This window comes from Lithobates pipiens, unplaced genomic scaffold (assembly GCF_037356315.1).
Source record: "Lithobates pipiens isolate NorthernLeopardFrog02 unplaced genomic scaffold, aLitPip1_a1.2 Scaffold_18, whole genome shotgun sequence".
In the NCBI taxonomy this organism is placed as follows: Eukaryota; Metazoa; Chordata; class Amphibia; order Anura; family Ranidae; genus Lithobates; species Lithobates pipiens.
In genome coordinates, this window is record NW_027507758.1 from 367473489 (window position 1) to 367496700 (window position 23212).

Below are 23212 nucleotides of genomic sequence, written 5' to 3' on the forward strand. Positions count from 1 at the left end.
GTCTATGGTGCATGCGCCATAGACAGCGGTGCCTGTCTTTCGGCAAAGATCTCCTAAACCGTGTAGGTTTAGGAGATATTTCTTAGACCTACAGGTAAGCCTTAATCTAGGCTTACCTGTAGGTCAAAGTGTGTTGTAAGGGTTTACGACCACTTTAATGGTATGAAGTAAAATAGTGCAATTCCAGGCTATTACTAACCAAGCTTAAACCTGCTTCCCCCTCCCCTCATCCTTCCCCCACCTCCTCTAATTCCTATTCTAACTACCCTGTGAAAGGAAGATGCTTATACATACCCATTCTCGGGTGACAGTGTGTGCAAGGAGAGGATCCCCCCCACTGTTACAGTGAGGGATCAGGGGGGTGAGCGGGACTACCGCATTAGTAACATGCTGTATATTACTAAAAGGTGAACTTAGCCTTTAACACTATTTATTGTATGAACATTCTCAAATCCTTTTTTAAACCAGCCTCATAGTGTATAATCTCTCTGTATATACAGCATGTAGGATGTCAGTACCTGAATAGAACTTCTTGGTGTACTGTTTGTTCCCAAGCAGGGACTTTAGCTGAGCTGAGAGGCTGTGGAATTGGAGACTGTGCTGTAACCACAATTTTCCATTGTCCTCGCTGGAGCCGTCGCCGTTCCTCTGATTGCTCTCACAGAAGCGCAGGAACTAAAAGGAACAGTACAGAAATGGAATAATAAAAAAAAACACAACACCTCAATAAAGCATAATAATTTTTTATTGTGTCTGTCATAATGTATTCAAAATTGTGTGTAATGCTGCAACAACATTATAGTATAGGAGATGAAGGGTAGCCCCACCAACATATTCGCTTAGTTCAGCATCTCAAGAGATTTTTTATTTTCTTTGCCACAGATACTGGGTGGTCACAGCACCAATTCAGGAGCAGGAATAGATCAACTGATCATAAGAATGTAAACTTGGATCCTAAAGTGAATAACTTGGTTTTTATAGGTGAAGGTTAGGAATAAGGCCAGGGGGTTAAAGGTTAGCGTTAGAATTCCATTTTAGGGAGTTCATTGTTAGGTTTCAAAGTTCATGTGTTAAGGGTTACATTTTCAGGGCTAATTGAAAACCAAACTGTCTCCTCTGGGATAAGGACTGTTAAATGGGCTGAGAGGCCAAAAAAGTGTACAAGATATAATAAAAAACATATAATTTTTAATAATAATACTAAAATGATATCAGCACATACAAATTGCCATAAGCAATACAATATTCATATATTTACAAAAAATATCTTAAGGGACACAATTAAATACAATATTTGTTCCTATGTCTCATGCATTTCACCTAAACTCCACTGTATTACAGCATGTTGCAGTGGACATAGAAAAAAAAAACAACGCATTTCGAGATCTTGCATAAATTCTCTTCATCAGGGGTGTGCGTGATTTACATAAGACAGTAACAGAAAAATAGTAAACTATATATCATACAATGTCCAAATTGCATATCCCAGACACAACGGGTATGTATAAAACAGACAAAAACGGAGGAACCCTCTCTCTGGCCTCGGGACGACCAAGTGAATCAATAGGACCACCAATCACAACTTCGCACAGTGCGCAAAGTGAACCTCCACAGAGGACGCCCAGGAGTGACTAAATGGATGTGAGGTCACTTTCCCTTTGCCAAAACTGGAGAGGAAGCCGTATTGCTGTGCTGGAAACTCAACAGCATAAAGCATCAAAGGTCACCTGATCACTAAACAGCCATACCTACAGAGCCCTTACAATCAGCATATGTGCATGGTCGGGCTGTTTCCAAGGGCTCACATTTTCAGGGATAGGTTAAGGTAGAGATTAAGGTTGGCGTCACACCTATGTATGCACCGAATAGTACCCTAACACATCTAAGGGAATGTGTATTTCAGCACACCACAATGCACAAATAGGAATCATCTGAGTGTTGAGGTGCACTTAGTGTACAGTAATCCAGAACAAGGCACCAGAAAGTTGGGATAAGGGCCTTAGGGTGAAAGCTGAACTCACTCTTGCAGTGGGGCTCCTCCTGCACTGGAAAGTTAAATGCTCATTTTTGCTTGGGTTAAAATTAAACTGAAGTTTTACTTATCTTCTCCTTCGCTCCCATGGCAGGCGGTGCTTTTCCTTCTCTCCAACGTCTGGGTAGAGAACCGCCCTTCACTGTACAGGAGAAGGTCAGACTACAACAGACGGGCGGAGCGCCAAAGAGAAGCAACTTCGGCAGGTTGCAGGAAAAAACAAGCAATTAACCCGTGCAGTAAAAAGGGAGCACCCGCTCAGAGTAGCTTTTATATTTGCCCAGAGTTTAGCTTTAAGTCTTAAGGGCCATGTTAAGATTTAAGGCTAGGTCAAGGTTTTACATGCAAGGGGGATAAAGCTTTTCATTTAGGGGGTCAGGCAAAGAGGAAAGTGTTCAGAGTGGCCTATAGTCAAATTATGTTAGGGGTTAAGAGGTGTATGGGGGACACACTTTCCTTTTATTTACACACAACCGGTTTCCTTTTCAGCACCAACACCCTGACACCAACTATATGACACCAGGTTCTTCATCACTGAAAAACACGTATTACACCTACTGTTGACATCAAATTTCAATTCAGTTTTAGTCATATTCTTTTGACTAAAATGCCATTTTAGTTTTAATTGTATTTTAGTCATCTGAATTGTTTTAGTCATATTTTAATTGACTAAAACCTAAAGGGTTAAGTTAAAGAGGAAGTAAACCCTGGTGGGTTTTACTTCCTCTTTATTTCCCTGCAAAGGTAAAGCATAATGGGCTACTAGCCCATTATGTGTGACTTATCTGAGACCGAAGCCTGCAATGTCACCGCGGTCGCCACTAGCAGTGAGTGTCCCATCTTCACCCATCTTCCTTCTGGGGCCACGAACTCTGGCTCTGTGACTGGCCAGAGTCGCCTGACGTCACTCCCGCACATGTGCGCGAGAGCATGACCCCTTTTAGAAACAGCACGATCTGCCCTTTCTAAAGTGCGCATGCGCCGTAGTCATCGGCGATCTGCTTTAGTGTAAATATCTCCTAAACCGTGGAGGTTTAGGAGATGTTGCCAGCACCTACAGGTAAGCCTTAATACATGCTTGGTTCTAAAAAGGCAGAAGGTTTTTTTTTACCTTCATGCATTCTATGCATGAAGTTAAAAGAAGCTTTTGTGTGCAGCAGTCTCCTCCCCCCCCCCCCCCCCCCACCATGTGCATGAGAGCCTAGGCTCTCCAGGGACTTTCATTGAGAGGGGGGTGGGGCCGAGCCGTGGCTTTGTGTGAGAATGGACACACAGAGCAAAGTCTTGGGAGCAAGCCTTCTCAGGTGCCCCCAGAGCAAGCTGCTTCCTCTGGGGGCGCTCGGCAGGAGGGAAGAATCAGGAGTGCCAGCGGGGGAACCCAAGAAGAAGATCAGGGCTGCTCTGTACAAAACCCATTGCACAGAGCAGGTTAGTGTAACATGTTTGTTTTTTTGTTTTGTTTTTTAATGTCAAGCTTTTAATATCACTTTAAGAATTGCCAAATGCATTATATACTTCTGGAGTAAATATCAAAAAATTTGCAATTATTTATCAAGGTTTGAACATGCACTACAGACACAGATTAAGCTGTTGTGATATATAACATCTTAAAAATAATAATAAAACCAAGTTTCATTAATAAACAAAAATATTGCTTTTTTGACAAAAGGAAGTGCAACTTTAACATTTATAAAAAAAACAAAAAATGAAAAAAAGAAACCTGTAAACCTTGTTGGCTGTAATGCCATTGCACATATTATATGATATAGTACCAACATTAAAGGTGATTGTAAATATATACTTACCTCCTCTGTGTAAGGGTTTTGCACAGAGTGGCCCTGGTCCTCCTCTTCTGGGGTGCCCCAGCAACGCTCCTGGCTCCTTCTCTTCATCGGTTGCCCCCACGGAGAGCCGCTTTCCGTGCAGATGTGCGTCCATTGGCGCAGACAGCAGGACTTGGCCCTGCCCCCTACCAGTAGATTTGATTGACAGGAGCCAATAGCTCTTGCAGCTAAAAATCTATCCAATGAGGAAGGAGACAATGGCTGGCGTCATGCAAATCACTGGAATGGACAGGCTAAAAGGGGGGGGGGGGGGATCTGGAGCACAGAAGAAGTTTTTTCACCTTAAAGCAGTTCTTCACCCTAAAGGGGAAGTTCCGCTAATCTGATCCCTCCGGTGCCACAATCGGCACCTTTCACGGGGGAAGGGGGTGCAGTTACCTGGATAATCCAGGTATCTGCACCCACCCCACTTCCGGGCAGACCGCCGCAGACCCCCTGCCCCCCGTTGTGTTCTGGGAAACACACAGTTCCCAGGACACAGTGGGGACCAGTGGAGACGCGCAGTGCGACTCGCGCATGTGCAGTAGGGAACCGTGCAGTGAAGCCGCGATGCTTCACTTCCCGATTCCCAGACAGAGGATGGCGGCGGGGGCAGCAGCGAGACGAGCGATCGCTCGTCATCTGCCACCGACATCGCTGGACCCTGGGACAGGTAAGTGTGATTTTATTAAAAGTCAGCAGCTGCAATATTAGTAGCTGCTGGCTTTTAATATTTTTTTTTTATTTTTTTTTTTTTAGGTGCATAACCACTTTAATGCATAGCGTGCATTAAAGTGTTTGTAAAGACTTGTTTTTCTTCCTATAAAAATAAACAAACATGTTATACTTACCTGCTCTGTTGCAGTGGATTTACACAGAGCAGCCCAGATCCTCCTCTTCTCGGGTCCCTCTTATGGCCCCTTCCTCCTGTTCAGGATCCCCACAGCAAGCAGCTTGCCATGCGGGCACCCAAGCTGAGTCACAGCTCCTTGTGTCCATTCAGACACAAGCCCACGAGCCCTCTCTCCCCTGTTTTGCTAGCTGACTTTGATTGACAGAAGCGTCAGCCAATGGCGCCACTGCTCTGTCTCAGCCAATTAGGAGAGAGAATCGTGGATGGCTGAGACAGTCGGGGACATTGCTGGACAGGGGGCCTCAGGTGTCAGGGGGGCTGCTGCACACAGAAGGCTTTTTATCTCAATGCATAGAATTCATTAAGATAAAAAAACCTGCTGCCTTTACAACCACTTTAAAGGTGAAAAACCTGGAGACTTTACAACCCCGTAAATATTAATAAGAAATAAGAAAATCCTTTTTCTGTTTTTTTGTTTTTTTTTGTTCAGTAGCTTAGTAGATGCCCCTTACTTATTCCTAAGTGGTAGTGTAATACATGTTTAAACCTGAGTGTGCTGTTATAGGCTGGGAATTGTGTTGACGATAAAAAAAAAAAAAAAAAAAGCCAGAGGGCGCCAAAGAGATCGTGTGAATGATTGTAATATGTGGAACTGCACAGGAATGGGAACGGATTGATGGGGTCTGAGTCTCTCAGCCAATGAAGTTTGTCAATAGAGTCAGGGGACTGGGGCTTTAATAGGCTGGTAGAGCTCTGAGGAAAGCAGTTCAGGTGGGTAAACCTCCCTTCCCCACATTTTCATTCAGTTTTCGTTCATTGGAATTGATTTTCGTCAAAGTTTTCATTAATTCAAATTTTAATTTTTGTTTACAGTTTAATCACTGAAAACATGCAGCTGACGAAAACGAAGATGAAAATATTTTTGTTGACGAAATGAACACTTGTTATGCCCTATCATATCCATACATACTTATATTAACTGTATGGACACATTTATAACATACATATATATTTATAACAAACAAAATAAAAAAAGAAATAGGACAGAGAAGACGTGAACCACTACTTCTTTTTTAACCACTGTTAATTCATACATACAACCTGGTCCAGCAAGTCTCTACATCAGTGGTCATCAACCCTCTCCTCAGGGCCCACTAACAGGCCAGGTTTGCAGGATAACTGAAATAAATCACAGGTGATATCATTTTCTGCTCAGTGATTGCAGTATTCTAGTCTGCATCTCCCTAAGGTAATACATAAAACCTGGCCTGTTAGTGGGCCCTGAGGACAGGGTTGATGAGCACTGCTCTACATGACTGGGCACTGCTACACAACATCCAGAGCATTGCAGGTTTCCTAGCCCATACTAGAGAGGTGCAGTTTGGAATATATTACGATGCACGCATTGCGTTACCGGACACATATGATGTGAACAAACCCGTAATCTTTATGTTCACAAACTTCAGAAAACAGGCCAAAAAAAAAAAAAATCAAATGCCTCTAAGGCCTTGGCATGCTACCGTAGACTTGAATGGAAGGAGTTGAGAAGCGTCAAATCCTTCCAAACTCAACATGTAGCTTTATTTTTGAAGGACAGCGGCGCAAACGCTACAGGTTTTCACAATGTGAACAGCTCTGTGTGCTGTCCATATTCATATTATCAAATGCAGACCAGTGTCGCCAAACTACCAGATTGAAATTTACTGACGCGATACCCAAAATGTACTGCTACAGCCAAGTTTTTACTGGCTTTTCCAAAAGTTATAAAATGATAGTTTTAAAGTGCAAATTTCAGTATTTAGGTTACAAACAAGTACAATATGCAATTTGCAATGTGATTTAAGGTACATGTTCAGGCAATAAAACATATTTCTTATTTTATTTTATTTTACTCAGGAGGGCAAGAAATTAGAATGGGCAGGCACACACACACACACACACGAAATTGACTCTAAAGTCCCATACACACTATCAGATTTTCTGCTGATTTTTGTCTTCAGATTTACCAAAAGCATGTAGTAGAAGGGCCTGCCTGATTGCATACAAATTGAAGCTCTTAAGGTTTGACCTCATATTATATGGTTTTGGTAAATCTGAAGGAAAAAAATAAAAATAAAAAAATCAGCAGAAAATCTGATAGTGTGTACAGGGCTTTACAGTGACACAAACGCAGTGTCCAGAAACACAGATGATGATGACACCTCACTAACATGTTACGTCCCTTCCTGAGTCAGTGCCAGTCTCTCTCCATGCCAGATGCTCCAATCAGTCCACTGCAGTTCACACAGCACTAACAGTCCCGCTCCCAGCTTGCCTTGCTCCTGTCCCGCAGACCCACACACAAGGCTCCAGCCACTCCACGCAGCTCCCTTGCACCATGACTTCACACGATGCAGCACCACCTCTGCCAAACACACTGTAGCAGGCACTTGGATGATCTCCTCCAAGCGTCACAGCCATATTTTTTACTGGCAACCTTTTGCTGTTACTGGCAGGAGAAAAGTGCCCATTTTTTACTGGCTGCCAGTAAAAATACTGACAAGGTTGGCAACACTGATACAGATTGCTTTGCTAGGCATTTGAGGAGCGTTAAAAAAAAAAGGCAAATCAAATGTTTGCTTTTAATGCCAGTGGGAACAGGGCCTAAAAATCCAAGTTAAGACATCTAAACAAGTCACATATTCACAAGTCAATACTAAAGTATACACATGGCTTTACGTTTGCCTGTGTGTGTTAATGCATAAAAAGCACTTGACAAAATACAGCTCATTGTGCCCAACGAGAATGCTGTATAATTAATGCATACAGTGGGAGAAAAGAACTTCTGGACAATAACTCATTGACTAATACAGCCCGGAAATCCCCTACAGAAAGAACGCACTACACTAATGCCTGCAGATACAAAGCCTGCCAGGAAGCCTATTTGCATAGCATTATTTCCGTCTTGCGTTATTAAACACATTTGCTGTATTTAACCTCTTGTGGTCTGAAAGTAAAATATACCACAAAATCATTCAAACCTATTAGACTGAAATGTATGCCCTCAACCTGGAAATCGCTAACTCGCCAAAGCTTTCCACTATCTATGCAGCATGCAGAAACTGTCAGTCTATGTGAGTCACCATCAGCAGTTCAGCCCAGGGGATGATGGTAGGAGATTGTGAAATACAATGACTCAATTTATTAGTGAGCATACACCACAGAAAGAGCATTTTAGCAATCTGTTTAGGTGTGCCTTTAGATTCTCAGTGTGTCATACTGCCTATTACAGCAGAATATAGAAAGCAACTATAATTAGCATATGAGTTGAAAGCCTCTGTTCTTTGTAGCCATTAATAGATCACCACGTGTATTTATTTTTTTAATGCAAGCAGTGCAAAAGTTTGAGCTGGCATCAGCCTCTTGCAGTCCCTGTACAGAAGGACTAAAAAGTGTAAGAGCAGAAAGCCAGGCAGTTCATGTGCCAATAAGAAGTATACTGATAGGAGGAGAGAGCAGATTGACACAAAAATGCGCTCATCACTCTGCTACTTCTGCTATCACTGTGCAGTCATTGGATGGGGGTGTATACAGGATAACCTTGGCTTAGAAGAAGTGTGTTAAACATATAGGTACTATGTACTTTGTAATATTGGATACTGGTTTTTTTTTTTGTCCTTTTTTTTTATTTCATATATACTCCTAGAGTGGGGGGTAGGGTTCATTTTATTCCCCCACCCCTTCTCTTTTTTTGGGGTTGGGTTTAGTTTCATGTGATTTTGTTTGTACAAATTTGTATTCCCTTAATGTTGTTTCCATATAAAAAATAAAAAAAAGTGTGTTGAACGATGCTGGTCAGACTGAGGACATCTAGCAACATGGAAAAAATAAAATAAATAAATAAAAAAGGTATGTGGGGAAAATTTCTTGATTGAAGGTGACTGTTGCAGCAAAAGCTGGTTTTGTTATTTTATCATTTAATTGGCTACTCATTTTCATTTTGTTACTTTTAACATGAGCTTTAAAAATGCCCCGATTTACAATAGTGGGAATTATGCATGAAACACAACATAGTGCTATTAGGCTACATTCACACCTGTGTCTTTTCCTGACTGTGTAGATGCAAGAAGATCAGCGATGGAAGAGGGGTTCCCAGCAATTGGTTGCGGGAGGCAGCCCCACAGAAGGCAATGGGAGGCTGTCTGTGTTCTATTGATTTGTGCCCGCCGTCGAAAAGTGCCCGCGCATTCACAGAACAGAAGGGCCCTCCAGCCGATTTACCAATCAGCTGGAGTGACAACCCCATAGAGCAGTGTTTCTCAACTCCAGTCCTCAAGGCGCCCCAACAGATCATGTTTTCAGGATTTCCCTCAGGTGAAACGGCTTGGTGATTACTAAGGCAGTGAAACTGATCAAATCACCTGTGCAAAATAATGGGAAGCTTAAAAACATGACCTGTTGGGGCGCCTTGAGGACCGGAGTTGAGAAACACTGCCATAGAGCACGTGAACATCGTAGGAGGGTTTTTTCTATGGGAGATACCATGCGACGGGCACAATTGAAAGCTACAAAAAAAGCGGAGGGACACCGTAGAGGTCAGATTGTGCCTCACTGTAAACCCGGGGCACAACAGCAAGGCACAATATGACAAATACGGTGTCCCTCAGCTGTTTGCATAGCATTAATTTGTGCCCGTCAAATGGTATCTCCCGTCGAAAAAAGGCTCCTACGATGTACGCATGCGCTATGGTGACATCACTCCAGCTGGAGTGCTGTTCCATCCTGCGAATGCGCGGGCACTTTTCGACGGTGGGCACATATCAACAGAACACCAGCTCCTGCAGCTAATTGCAGCCACTGGAATGTAATCGCTATGCAGTGATTACCTGCAAGTGATCCACTGACCATAATCTGCATAGTCTGAAGCCAGGGCGGATCACTTGCAAGGAAATTGTCACATAGCGTTTCCTTGTGAGTGGCTGCACTTGCTTTCAATAGGGTTGCCTCCAGCAGCTTACTGAGACCCCGCCCCCCCCCCCCCCCCACAGGTTTTCTCGCATCTGCAAGCTGTCGGGGCAAAAACGCAAGTGCGAACGTGGCCCTAATCCCTAAAAAAGGTAGTGTCTTCTTCAAACCACGTTCTGCAAAATCTGTTGTACTACCAGAGACTTTGCTAAAGAGTACCTGCTCCACCTGAGGTGATGATCCAGGGTTCAACCGCTGACTGCTCTTCACAAAGTTCCAGTAGTCATGCGCCTGATTATAGACCTGCTAAGGAAAGGGGAGATTTTCAGAAAATATAGCTAACCCCACCTCAGAATGTTTCAGCCAACAGATTTGAATGAGAATATGGCCATTCTTGGGCACTGGATGACAATAACCATCATGAAAGGGTGACTGGGGGAAGTTGAAAAGTTTAGAAAATTTTCCTAAGGTTTTTTACTGAATATACAGAAATCAGAAGCCAAAATGGCAAGTTCTATGGGGTGCTTCCCTGACCAGCACCCTCAAATTAATGGGCATGCAAAGGGGAAAAAAAAAAAAAAAAAAAAACAGGATTTACATAGGGTCTTGTCACTCCTTAAATGTATGTATTAACAAAAAAATATCTCTCCAGTAAATTCACATTTCCACAAGTTTCATCTATTTAGAAATGTTGCAAGCACAAAATGTAAATCTTGGCAACCCTCTACGACCTGTTTGATTGCTTTTGGTGCCACTCAAAGGAGAGGTGCAAGCCGATCCCTGTGTCCCATAATCATGGGTTACAAGCTTGTCCCAATACCAACTGCACGGGGTTAGTAAATGTAAAGAAGAAAGTATCGCAGCTACTCCCGACCTACCCAGGTGAATAAACGGTAAAGGAGCGGCCTCAGCTTACATGTCTCCACCAAACCACATACCCTGATGCACTTCGTCCTACCCCAGTGCTAAAAGAAGAATTTTACATACACAGATAGATTTTTTATATATATATATATAATCTATCACACAGGATCTTTCTGGCAGCAAGATCCTGTGTAAAAAACATCAGTAATTAAAGTGGTTGTAAAGGCACAAGGTTTTTTACCTTCATGCATAATAAAATCCTTCTGTGTGCAGCAACCCCCCAATACTTACCCGAGCCCCCTCTCAAGCCAGTGACGTCTACGAGAGCCTTGCATCTCAGGGCACTCACACTATTGATTGGATTTTGGCAGCAGCAAGAGCCATTAGCTCCTGCTGCTGTCAATCACAGGCAATGAGCCAATCAGGAGACCGAGGGGGCGAGGCCGAGCCGCAGCTCCGTGTGTCAATGGACACACAAAGCCATGGGCCAAGGACCGCCAGCGTGGGACCCGAGAAGATGAGGATCCAGGTTGCTCCGTGCAAAACCATTCCAAAGAGCAGGTAAGTATAATATGTTTGCTATTTAAAAAATAAAAAACACAAGACTTTAATATTGCTTTAAAGGGTAACTCACTTTCTCCACTGGAGAAAAAAAAATAGCAAAGAAAGAAAAAAAATAATATAGCATATACAATCACGACACAGGTCATATTGTAATTGAATAAAAATTACCTTTCCTTTTCAATCTGCAGCTCTGTAATTTTCTGAAAATGCAATGCAATATGGCTACCTGGAGGTGTTCTGTACTAACCACCCCCCCCCCCCCCCCCAGATACATAATTTCCTGCTTGTGTGATTGGCTCACCAATTTACCCAGAAGTCTACACTAAGACCCCATTCACACCTGAGTGTTTTGTAGCTTGAAGCTGCAAAACACTGGAGGGGAAAAAATCTATTATTCTCAATGGAGATGGTTCACATCTCCACTCCGTGTCACCTGAAGCTCAAAACAAGTTCTGGACCCTTTTTTGTCGTTCAGAGGGGGCAGATTTGGTAGTTTTTCTTTTTACATTGGTGACCCTTTGTCCTGCACAAAATCACTGCAAAAAATGCTGCAAATCATGGTAAAAAAACCACACGATTTTCTGCCTGAAAACGCTATGTTCAGGTGTGAATGGGGCCTTAGATACAATTTCAGGTACCCCCTGCAACATAAATGTCATTTTTGGCAAGATACTCCCAACAGGAAATAACGGCTAAAGAGATGCAGGCCCAGCAGATTTCTGCAATAGTGCTCGACAGCTGTGATTGATAATTTTTAAACCACTCCCATTAGAGCAGGTGTCTCAAACTGGCAGCCCTCCAGCTGTTGCAGAACTACAAGTCCCATGAGGCATTGCAAGGCTGACAAGCTACTTCCACACCGAGGTGCTTTACAGGTGCTACAGCATTAAAAATAGCACCTGCAAAGTGCCTCTCCTGTCACTCCAGTGTGAAAGCCCATGTGCTTACAAACTGGAGCTGTGCGTTGGCAGGACGCAAAAAAAAAAAAAAAAAAGTCCTGCAAGCAGCACCTTTGAGGCGCTTCAGGAGCGAAATCAATAGGCAGCGCCGGCAAAGCACCGCTGCAGCGACGGCAAAAAAGCGAAAACTAAACTAAAACAATGGTAAAGCGCCCGTAAAAATAGCAGCACTTTACCGCCACCGCCGCACCAGCACCTCAGTGTGAAAGTGCCCTTACAAGCATGCTTTAACCACTTCAATACCAGGCTATAGTCATATGACGTTCGCAGATGGGATCTCCCATCCTGTGCGGGCGTCATATGACATCCTCGGTTTCTCGCCGCTCCTGCGGGCCCCTGGACACAGCCCATCCCAGATCTGTGTAAAGAGTCAATACAAAATGGCTCTTTACCAAGTGACCGGCTGTGTCCAATCACAGCTGGTCCCATGTACTGCCCACATGCACGGCGCCCATTGAGCGGCGATCGGGGACGAGGCCTGTCACCCTGACACAGCCCAACTCTGATCGCAATGAAATTTGATCTTTACCACGTGACCGGCTGTTTCCAATCACAGATGGTCAAAGAATGTCAACAAACCACGGTAACAAGATGTTACCGGGTTCTCCTCCTCACATACCAATCGTGTGTGAGAAGGATTTTGCGGTAACATCTCGTTACCGCTCACAGTGTACACCAACACACACAATGATTGCCCCCCCTCAATAAAGAGGACTTGTCAGCAGCCAAAGTATGTCACCAGCCCAACAGAGTACCCGAGTACCTGTCACCAGCCCAACAGAGTACCCGAGTACCCGTCACCAGCCCAACAGAGTACCCGAGTACCCGTCACCAGCCCAACAGAGTACCCGAGTACCCGTCACCAGCCCAACAGAGTACCCGAGTACCCGTCACCAGCCCAACAGAGTACCCGTCACCAGCCCAACAGAGTACCCGTCACCAGCCCAACAGAGTACCCGTCACCAGCCCAACAGAGTACCCGTCACCAGCCCAACAGAGTACCCGTCACCAGCCCAACAGAGTACCCGTCACCAGCCCAACAGAGTACCCGTCACCAGCCCAACAGAGTACCCGTCACCAGCCCAACAGAGTACCCGTCACCAGCCCAACAGAGTACCCGTCACCAGCCCAACAGAGTACCCGTCACCAGCCCAACAGAGTACCCGTCACCAGCCCAACAGAGTACCCGTCACCAGCCCAACAGAGTACCCGTCACCAGCCCAACAGAGTACCCGTCACCAGCCCAACAGAGTACCCGTCACCAGCCCAACAGAGTACCCGTCACCAGCCCAACAGAGTACCCGTCACCAGCCCAACAGAGTACCCGTCACCAGCCCAACAGAGTACCCGTCACCAGCCCAACAGAGTACCCGTCACCAGCCCAACAGAGTACCCGTCACCAGCCCAACAGAGTACCTGTCACCAGACCATGCCTCATAGAATATACGTTGGGGTGTTTGCTTTCCAAAAAAAATTCCCCAAAAAATTTTGTGGGTAATTCCACTGTCCTGGTGCTCAAGGACCTTCAAAAGTGTGATAGGTAGGAATGAAATGTGATGTGCAATTTATGCTCCTAGAACGCCTGAAGGTTCTACTTCAATGTTGGTGCTCTGTATGTGGCCAGGCTATGTAAAAGTCACACACAAGTGGTATCGCCGTACTCAGGAAGAGTAGCAGAATGTATTTTGGGGTGTAATTGAAGGTATGCATATGCTGTGTGTGAGAAATAACTTATTATGACAATTTTGTGAAAAAAGAAAAAATTCTTAATATTCCAAGAATTGTAGGAAAAAGAAATGACATAGGCCTTCAGTGCATCAGGTGTGAACAATTTTCAGTGATTTTCACCATAGCTTGTAGACTCTATAATTTTCACAGAGACTAAATAATATCCACTAATTTGGGTTATTTTTACCAAAGATGTTGTAGTATACATTTCGGCCCACATTTATGAACATAAATTACTTATTTGCAAAATTTTATCATAGAAACAAAATTAAAAAAAAAGGGAAGCGTTTTTTTTTTTTTTTTTTAAAGTTCGCTCTTTTTTCACTTATGTCGCAAAAAATAAAAACAAAAACACAGTGGTGATTAAAATACCACCAAAAGAAAGCTCTATTTGTATGAAAAAATGATAAAAATTTGGTTTGGGTACAGTGTTGCATGACTGAGTAATTGGCATTCAAAGTGTGAGAGCGCTGAAAGCTAAAAATTGGTCTGGGAAGGATGGGTGTATAAGTGCCCAGTATTGAAGTGGTTAAGTACACCTGTGCACAAGAGCCCTTCATTTTCTGTACTTGCAAAAAGCAATTATATGAAAAATGTGCATGTATTCCAGATATGTACTAATAGTACATATACATACATATATATATATATATATATATATATATATATATATATATATATATATATATATATATATATATATATATATATATATATATATATATATATATATATATATATATATATATATATATATATATATTTATTTTTTTACTTCTCCCTGACATACGCTTTTAGCCCCAGTGTATATGCACGTTTATTCCACAAAGCAGATAATGATTCTCTTGGAGCGTCAAGGCAGTATCAGATTCTAAGAGTATATCCTGTCACTGACGTAAGAAGAGTAAATCTAAGATGATAACATTTCCTAGCCTTGAGTGCTATTTTAGGAGCCCTTGTTACCAGTATTGTGTAGGTAAAGGATATGAACAAGCTATTTTCACTGGTGTCATAAAGGTGTCATAAAGATAACAGGTCTTGTTTAAATGGTAACCTATACAGTATGTTGTTTAGCAGTGCTGACAGGCACACTTATTATACATTACCTGATCACAGAGGAGGCCGTGCTGTAGAATACTACTCATATCTCGGCAAAGCCTCTGCAGTCCTCCATACTTTGACCACACATTGCGGCTGTTTCCAGAGACCAGCCCTTCCACCGTGGTTTTCAGATTATCCAGAAGTCTCCAGTGTTCATCCCTGTTGAGGACAGAGGAAATGGACACAGTTAAACAGGAAAGTATGGTAGGTCTTGATCTTGCTGACTTTGCTGGTCTGTTTGACAGGTCAGCAATAGAGTTCTCATTAGACCGCAGTCTCAGAAGACAAACAGATTTAAAAGGAGAAGTCTCTCTGAGTGTAAAAGATGTAAAATAAAATAAAACAAAAGCTCCGTTTGCAAGGTTACCCCCATGAATCTTGTACTATTGGCATCTTAAAGATAGGAAAATATTTACATGTAAAGCCTAGATTTTATTTTTTTATTTTTATTTTTTGAAGCATACGTTTAATCAAATAAGGTTTAAAAAATAAAAATAAGAAATCAGCACAATGGACATTACTTACAGTTCATGCAATGTGTCCCTGGTGCTGTTGAATGCAAAATACATTTAAATCATCCTCCCCCCACCACCGCCGCGATCTTTCAGTGCAGCAGGAGGGTTAAAAGAACCAGGGACCTGTCATATTCACTCATCAAGAGTGGCGGGCTGTGCTCGCCCTTTCAGCCTCCTCTCCATTCATTGAAACTGTACTATAGCTTTTATAAATGAAAAGTGATCTATGAATGAAGGATGAGCAGATAAACAAAAGCCCCCCCACCCCACACACCCCCCCCCCCCCCATATCGATGCTGTAGCACCGCTTCTACGAATGGAGGAGGGCAAAAAGGGAAGTGTAGTCGGCACTCTTGACGAGTACCTACGACAGGTCCTTTGGCTCTACTAACCCCGTTAGCGACAGAAGATTACAGCAGCGATTGGGAAGATTGGAGGATGGAGGATGGAGGATTTTAATGAATTGCTAAATGCAGCCAGCAGCACAAAAGACAAATCGCACTGACTGTAAGACACTTTTCACATTGGGGCGGGAGGCGTGTTGGTGGTAAAAGTGGCTGCCGCTTTACCGTCGGATTTGCGGCACTATTCAGCCGGTAGCAGGGGTGGTTTTACCCCGTGCTAGCGGCCGAGAAAGGATTAAAATCCACCGCAAAGCGCCTCTGCAGAGGCACTTTGCCGGCAGTATAGCCAACTGCCCCATTGATCTCAATGGGCAGGAGCGGTGAAGGAGCAGTGTATGTCCTGCTAGCGCCACCGCTCCAGTGTGAAAGCCCTCAGCTGTATTATATATCCTGGCACCTGATATACCCAAACTTGTTCTAGAATAGTCACACCCTAGTCGCAAAGGAAGGATTAGGATGACAGGCATGGAGCAGGAGTCAGCAATAGCAGTTCACCAATTTCCTTACATGTTGCTCACCTCTGCATTGTTTTTTCAGTGTCTCAGCCTCAGATTCTCTCCATATCTAACAATAAAGACCGTTTACTCACAAATTCCACCTGAGCAGATACAATGGAACCCTGAGAACAAACTACTCTGCAAACAATGCTGGAGACACTCTGTTTTCCAAGTGCATTACTCATCTAAAGGAAACTTCCAGACTGGTGACCTGTGAAAGCAAAGTCATCTGGTGTCACCTTTGGCTGCATTACTTTGTACATCAAACGATTCAGACGGAGGAACCCAAACAAAATATTAAGTGTATGTCCAGCCAAAACAGTTTACTGCCATTTTGGCTAGAGAAGGATTGTGGAATGTGCCCACGTTCACCCTGGAGCAAATTTCACAGGAGAAAACATAGTGAGAAGATTTCACAAGTCTGATAGCAGTAACCTATTATATCATAGAACGCAACCAGACCAGGGCGATTGTGAAAACTGAAATGAAGAACAATAAGGAAATCAGACAACGCAGCAAAACAGATTTCACTTTTCATTCTCTAAGGCAGCCTTTCCAACACAGAGGAACCCTTGAAATAGTTCTCCGGTCTCAGGCAACCACTGCTGAAAATGAGAAATCTACAACTCATGATACATTAGTGTGATGGTCAGTGGGAAGAATGGTCCTTACACTTGTGGTCATTGGGAAGAATTACCTCCCTACAGATAGTTAAAAAGATCAATGGTGTCAGTGGGAACTTATTCGAGAGGCAGAAATGGTCCAATGCTGAAGGAACCCCTAGCAACCTCTGGAGGAACCCTAGTTGAGAATCACTCCTCTATGGCCTCTTTCATATGTGTGGCCAGAGCTGGTAAAACCTCCGTTTGAGGCACCCACCCAAGGCCTACAATACACCTGGAGGGTACGTTTACATGTTTTGCATTAAATTTAATGCAGCATGACGAGTTGACTGTCAGTACCGCCTGCCAAACACACCCATACGGGCTGAACTGTAACTACGAGCCAAACGCTTGGCTTGGGGTTGCAGTGCATTAGTCCCATTGCAAATGGCCATTTTGCAAAAAGAACCCAAACAGGGATTCGGAAGGTGGCAGGATCTCTACCTGAATAACAGTGGCTGGTTAGTCACACTATGAAAAGCAATTAATCACAGATCGCTTTTCAGAGAATAATCAAGTGTGAATGTAGCCTCAAGCGTCATTCTTGCCAGCACTGACATACATGCGTTTATGGTCTATTCATGCTATGTGGAGTGACAGGTTTTTTCTGCACCTGATCATTGCCAGTCACAGCAGAGACGCATAGGGGTTTATTTACTAAAAGTGGAGAGTACAAAATCTGGTGCAGCTCTACATGATCGCCAATCAGCTTTTAACTTCAACTTGTTCAATTAAGCTTTGAAAAAAAAAAAATACAAAAATCTGTAAGCCAATTAGTTTCTATGTAGAGCTGCACCCGATTTTGCACTCTCTAGCTTTAGTAAATCAGCCCCATAAAAAACGACTGCTTTCCATGATGTGCCCCATTCACACCACAATGCTGCATTTATCTGGCACTGCAGGTTATCACACCACAACGCACTGCTGTACAGAGACCTCAATGAAGTGCAACTTTGTACACTCTCAATAAAGGAATAAAAAAGGAAACAATGTGATATGCTGAAAAAAAATCTCACTGCATTTACATTGTAAGTGACACATCCAGAGAGAATCACTCACAATGCAGACCTGCTCTATACTGCATCAGGGTCACCCCTGACAGGTGGATACAATATCTGTCCATGGAAAATATACAAACTAATCAGTCAGAACTTTATGACAATGTGAATAAAGTTGATTATCTCATTACAATGGCATCTGAAAATTGGCAGCAGGTAGAGCTGCACGATTCAGGCTAAAATGAGAATCATGATTTTTTTTTTCTTAGAAGATACGCCACGAGAATCGTTTTTAAGTGTATTTTTTCTCAATAAATTGCGTTTGAAAGACTGCTTGGCAAATACAGTGTGACATAAAATATCGCAGCAATTGCCATTTTATTCCCTAGGGTCTCTGCTAATAAATATATATATATATTTGGGGGGTTCCAAGTCATTTTCTAGCAAAAAAATATTGATTTTAACTTAAGAAACAAGTGTCAGAAAAAGATTTATGCTTTAAGTGGTTGAACTTCCTGCATTTACACATTGTTAAGAACTTGGCAGACTGCCTGGATTTTTTCTTTACACATAGAAGTTTATCCCTTTGATCTAAAGGCCCGTACACACGGTTGGACTTTTTGACAACAAACATGCAAATTAGCTGTTTTGGAGCAACATCCGAAATTTTCTGTTTTCATCGGACTTTTGTTGGCTGTGCGAACGGACAAACTTTCTGGCAACAAAAGTCCGATGGAGCAAAGTCCGACCGTGTATACGCAAAAGCATCGGACTTTTGTACAAGGTACAAACATGCATGCTCAGAACCAATGCAAAAGATCAGACTACAATACAGAAGTTGACCAAAGGTGGCGCTGGAGTCATTGAACGTCCTCTTTTGAAGTGGCGTCAGTACGTTGTGACGTCACTACGTTCGTGTTTGTTGTCAAAAAGTCCGACCGTGTGTATGCAATACAAACTTGTGGACCACGCCCTTTGTACAAAAGTCCACATAAAAGTTTGTACAAAGTCCAACCATGTGTATGAGGCTTAAGAAGGAAGAGTTAGGCTGGATTCACACCTATGCATTTTGCAGATTTGCACTACAGAATGTGTTCCATAGGAACCCATGTTAAATGGACTGTAGTGCAAATCTGCAAAATGCAAAACGCACTAAAAATGCATAGGTGTGAATCCAGCCTTAGTTACAATGTTCATGTTCAAAACTTGTCAGACTGTCAATGTTTTCTTTTGACAATAGAGCGGGCAGATAAGTCTCTCCACTTGTTATATAAAAGCATTGGCAATCTCTGCAATAGAGATCTCAAGGGGGTTGAATCAAGATCACGATTTTTTAACGATTACTTGTGCAGCTCTAGCAGCAGGTGAACATGTTGTCCCCTTTGTTGATGTGTTGAAAGCAGAAAAACATAACAAGCATTAAGCCCCATACACACTATCAGATTCTCTGCTGATTTTTGTCTTCAGATTTACCAAAACCATGCCTGCCCAATTGCATACAAATTGAAACTCCTAAGGTTTGACCTTATATTATATGGTTTTGGTAAATCTGAAGGAAAAAAAATCATCAGAAAATCTGATAGTGTATATGGGGGTTAAGAATTTGAGCAACTTTGACAAGGGCCAAATTGTAATAGTTGGATAACTGGGTCAGAGCAACTCCTTAACTGCAGCTCTTGTGAGATCGGTGACAGGGTCACGGACAACCAAGGCTCACTGAGAAAGCAGAGGCTTGCCCATGTAGTCCAATCCGATAGAAGAACTACTGTAGCTCAAATTGCTAAGAAAAAGCTAACGCTGGTTCCAATAGAAAGGTGTCACACATAGAGCTGCACGATTCTGGCTAAAATGAGAATCACGATTTTTTGCTTAAAAGATAGATCACGATTCTAGCAGCGCAACATCATCTTTCACATTAAAACAAAAAAAAATAAAAAAATTGTGCTAACTTCACCGTTTTTTTTTATTTTTTATTTATTGAAGTGTATTTTTTTGCAATTGCATTTGAAAGACTGCTGGGCAAACACAGTGTGACATAAAATATCGCAGCAATTGCCATTTTATTCCCTAGGGTCTCTGCTAAAATTATATTTATTTATATTATATATAAAATTGATTTTAACTTAAGAAAGAAGTGTCAGAAAAAAGACTTAGACTTTAAGTGGTTAAACTTCCTGCATTTACTGTGGTTGAAAGCTTGGCAGACTGCCCAGATTATTTGTTTACACAGTTCTTTCCCTTTGATCTAAGAAGTTAGTTAAAATGTTTCAAGTTCTAAACTTGGCAGATTGCCCTGGATGCTTTCTTTTGACAGCTGAGTGAGCAGATAATCTCTCCACTTGTTTATATGAAAGAATACTCTCAGCAGAAGAGATCATCAGAGGGGGTGAATCGAGATCGCAGTTTTTTTAATGATTAATCGCGCAGCTCTACATCACAGTATGTTCGGTATGGGGATGCCTAGCCGAAGACTGGTGACAGTGTCCATGCTGACACGTGTCCACAGCCAAAAGTGCCTACAATGGGCATGTGATCATCAGAACTGCATCACAGAGCAAAAGAAGAAGGAGCCTGGTCTGATGAATGCAAGAATGGTTTGAGGAACACAACAATGCGTTTGAGGTGTTGACTTGGCCTCCAGATCTCAATCAAATTGAGCTTCTGGAAAGAAAAACAAGTCTTAACCTCTTGCCTACTGGGCACTTTTACCCCCTTCCTGAGCAGGCCAATTTTCAGTGCTGTCGCACTTTGAACGACAATTGTGCGGTCATGAAACACTGCACCCATATGAATCTCTTATTTTTTTCTCACAAATACAGCTTTGGTTTGGTGGTACTTAATCACCATTGAGGTGTTTTTGTTGTTAAAAGAAAAATACTGAAATGTAAAAAAAAAAAAAAGTTTCTTAGTTTCGGTGGTAAAATTATGCAAACAGGTAATTTCTCTCCTGATGTGTGCTGATGAGGTTGCACTGGTGGGTACTAATAGGTGGCACCGATGAGGCAGCACTGATCATCAGGACACTGACGATCAGTGTAGATGTCCCTTTTACTCCAGCCGGTTACAAGGAAAGGTGACAGTGCAAGGAAAGGAATGCGGATAACCAGCAAGTAAGGATGAGCTCAGGTCTGTTCATAAGCCACGCATGCAGAGCCCCCCAATTTTTCACTGCCTGTGATTAGTACTCTGCTTGTGAACAGGTGTGAGCTCATCCTTACCAGCAAGTGTGTTTACATTGTGATCAGCTGTGATTGGAAATGGCTGATCATGTGGTAAAGAGCTGCCAATTGGCCCTTTACCCTGATCTGTGATCAGCAGCGTCCGGAGGATCATACCGATCACATTTTCTTACTCTATAAGAAAATGACGGCTACAGCGCAGTTGGCACATGGTTAAAGGATCGGCTCCTGACAGTTTGGTGCCAGATACCACAGCATAAATTTAAAGGTGTAGTGGAGTCCATGCCTTGCTGGGTTATGGCTGATCAGGGTGTGTGTATATATGTCACAGCTGTTAGTGACAAACTGATATGTCACATATGATCTTTGCATTTAACCACCATAGGCCAAATCTACACAATTATTGGCTATAAAAGGCACGATGAAATTAGGAGAGGAGTGTTATGTGATGTCGGGAATCTTATAGGGTACAGGGCCTGGGTCTATGCATTTTGGTGTCACAGCTGGAGAGTGCCATCCCCTGTACAGAGGTGTACCAGCACACTCCTATTATTACTGAGATCACACCTGACCAGAACAATGTTTACCTTTCCCATGCTTGGTGAAGAATTGCATGTGTGTTGCAGTGACAGGAATGTCGTGTGTCCTCTGATCTGGTGATAAGGAGAGGAAGGACATGTGCTGCACACAGGAAACCAGCATGCACCCAATTGGTTGCCAAGCGTCCGCACTGACTCATTATATAAGGGGCTCATGGGGCAGGGTCACCACACTCGGCTAAATACCCTGAAGGGCAAATAGCAGGCAGGCCGCCCTCCCCCATCCATCCCTCCAGCTCTCATCCATTCCCTGGACCTGTCACTCACCCCTCGGATCGCTCCCGGTGCAGGCCGCCGATCTCCATGTCTCCACCCGGCGCCGACACTTTCCATCTCACGTCAAAACACAGCAAAACCTGCTCGAGCCCCGCCCATAGCATCACACGCTAACCCGTCCAGGCCCCGCCCATAGTAGCACACGCTAACCCGTCCCAGGCCCCGCCTATAGAATCACATGCTAACCCGTCCAGGCCCCGCCCATAACCTCACACCGCGCTCCTTCCGTACAAGCTGTGACTCCATAGGCAACACACCTGCACTGTGCATGAGTGCCGCTAGGGGCGCTGTACCTATGGAACCCTATGGAACATTTAGATTGCTCTGACTAATGAAGAAGGAATGCAGAGCCACCCTTTCCTAAGATGACGTGTGTACAAGATGAGGCTGGTTTACTAAAGTAGTTACTAAGATACATTTATGTACAGGTCATTCACAGAGGAAGGGGTTGGGCAGGGCAAGGGAGGTGAAGGGTTAATTGACACGTTACTAAAGACAGTATTAAAGATAACATGTGAGGAGGGGGCAGGAGAGGGTTAAAGTTTTACTAAACCCAGGACCCTGCATTCATTATATCTGTTCTCCCACAGGACATGAAATGCAATTATTTTAGTAAATATAAACCGATAAATACCTTTTCTCATCAGCAGTATATAGCAGGCCTGTGACTTCTATCAATGTCTGGTTAAGGCTTGTAGGAGGGGTTTTCATTCTCCCTTGACTGTCCTATGTGGCTGCAGGACCCCTGACTTTAGTGCTGATTGGCCCTGTGCTAATCACATGCACCCTTCCAAATAAAACTAAATAAACTCTCTAGCAATACACATTAAGCTGAGCATGTGTAAAGTGCCTCCAAGGCTCTGTTCTATCAGTAGATGGTACAAAAACAACAACTTCTCCTGCGCTCTGGTGCCTTGGTCTTTGAAGTGTGATACCGACAGTTTAAGATGGTAGTGTCAAAAGGTCTTGCAGCCCTCCTTTAGAACATTGGGTGTTCGGATACTGGAGAAAAACAAAACAAAAAGGAAGGTGCACTGACCTAGTGCATTACCATAAAAGGAGCTTTATTAAACGCAGAACAAATAGCAAAATGGCTACTCACAAACAAGTATTGATCAAAGGCAAAATCAATACAATTGAATCCATCGCACCGAACTTCGACAAATTCAGATCAGATGTCAGATGAATTGGCAAATACCTCAACGAAAATGGCT

The 23212-nt window shown here is 43.1% G+C and overlaps 1 protein-coding gene across 16 annotated transcripts in view; it reads right to left on the reverse strand.

Moving 5' to 3' along the window:
* RUBCN (rubicon autophagy regulator) overlaps positions 1-22120 on the reverse strand; it is a 75007-nt gene extending 52887 nt beyond the window's left edge. For 7 of the 16 annotated variants that reach the window (XM_077487623.1, XM_077487630.1, XM_077487629.1 and 4 more), the window contains exons 1-4: positions 21990-22120; positions 14874-15027; positions 9872-9958; positions 519-675 (exon numbers count right to left, since the gene is read on the reverse strand). In XM_077487623.1, coding sequence (XP_077343749.1) covers positions 519-675; positions 9872-9958; positions 14874-15027; positions 21990-22102 — 511 coding nt within the window. In that variant the 5' untranslated portion in view covers positions 22103-22120. Of the gene's footprint in view, positions 1-518; positions 676-2021; positions 2605-9871; positions 9959-14873; positions 15028-21989 lie in introns of those variants that run through there. The other 9 variants (XM_077487631.1, XM_077487635.1, XM_077487634.1 and 6 more) reach the window with 5 other exon arrangements.
* Positions 22121-23212: the final 1092 nt, after the last annotated feature.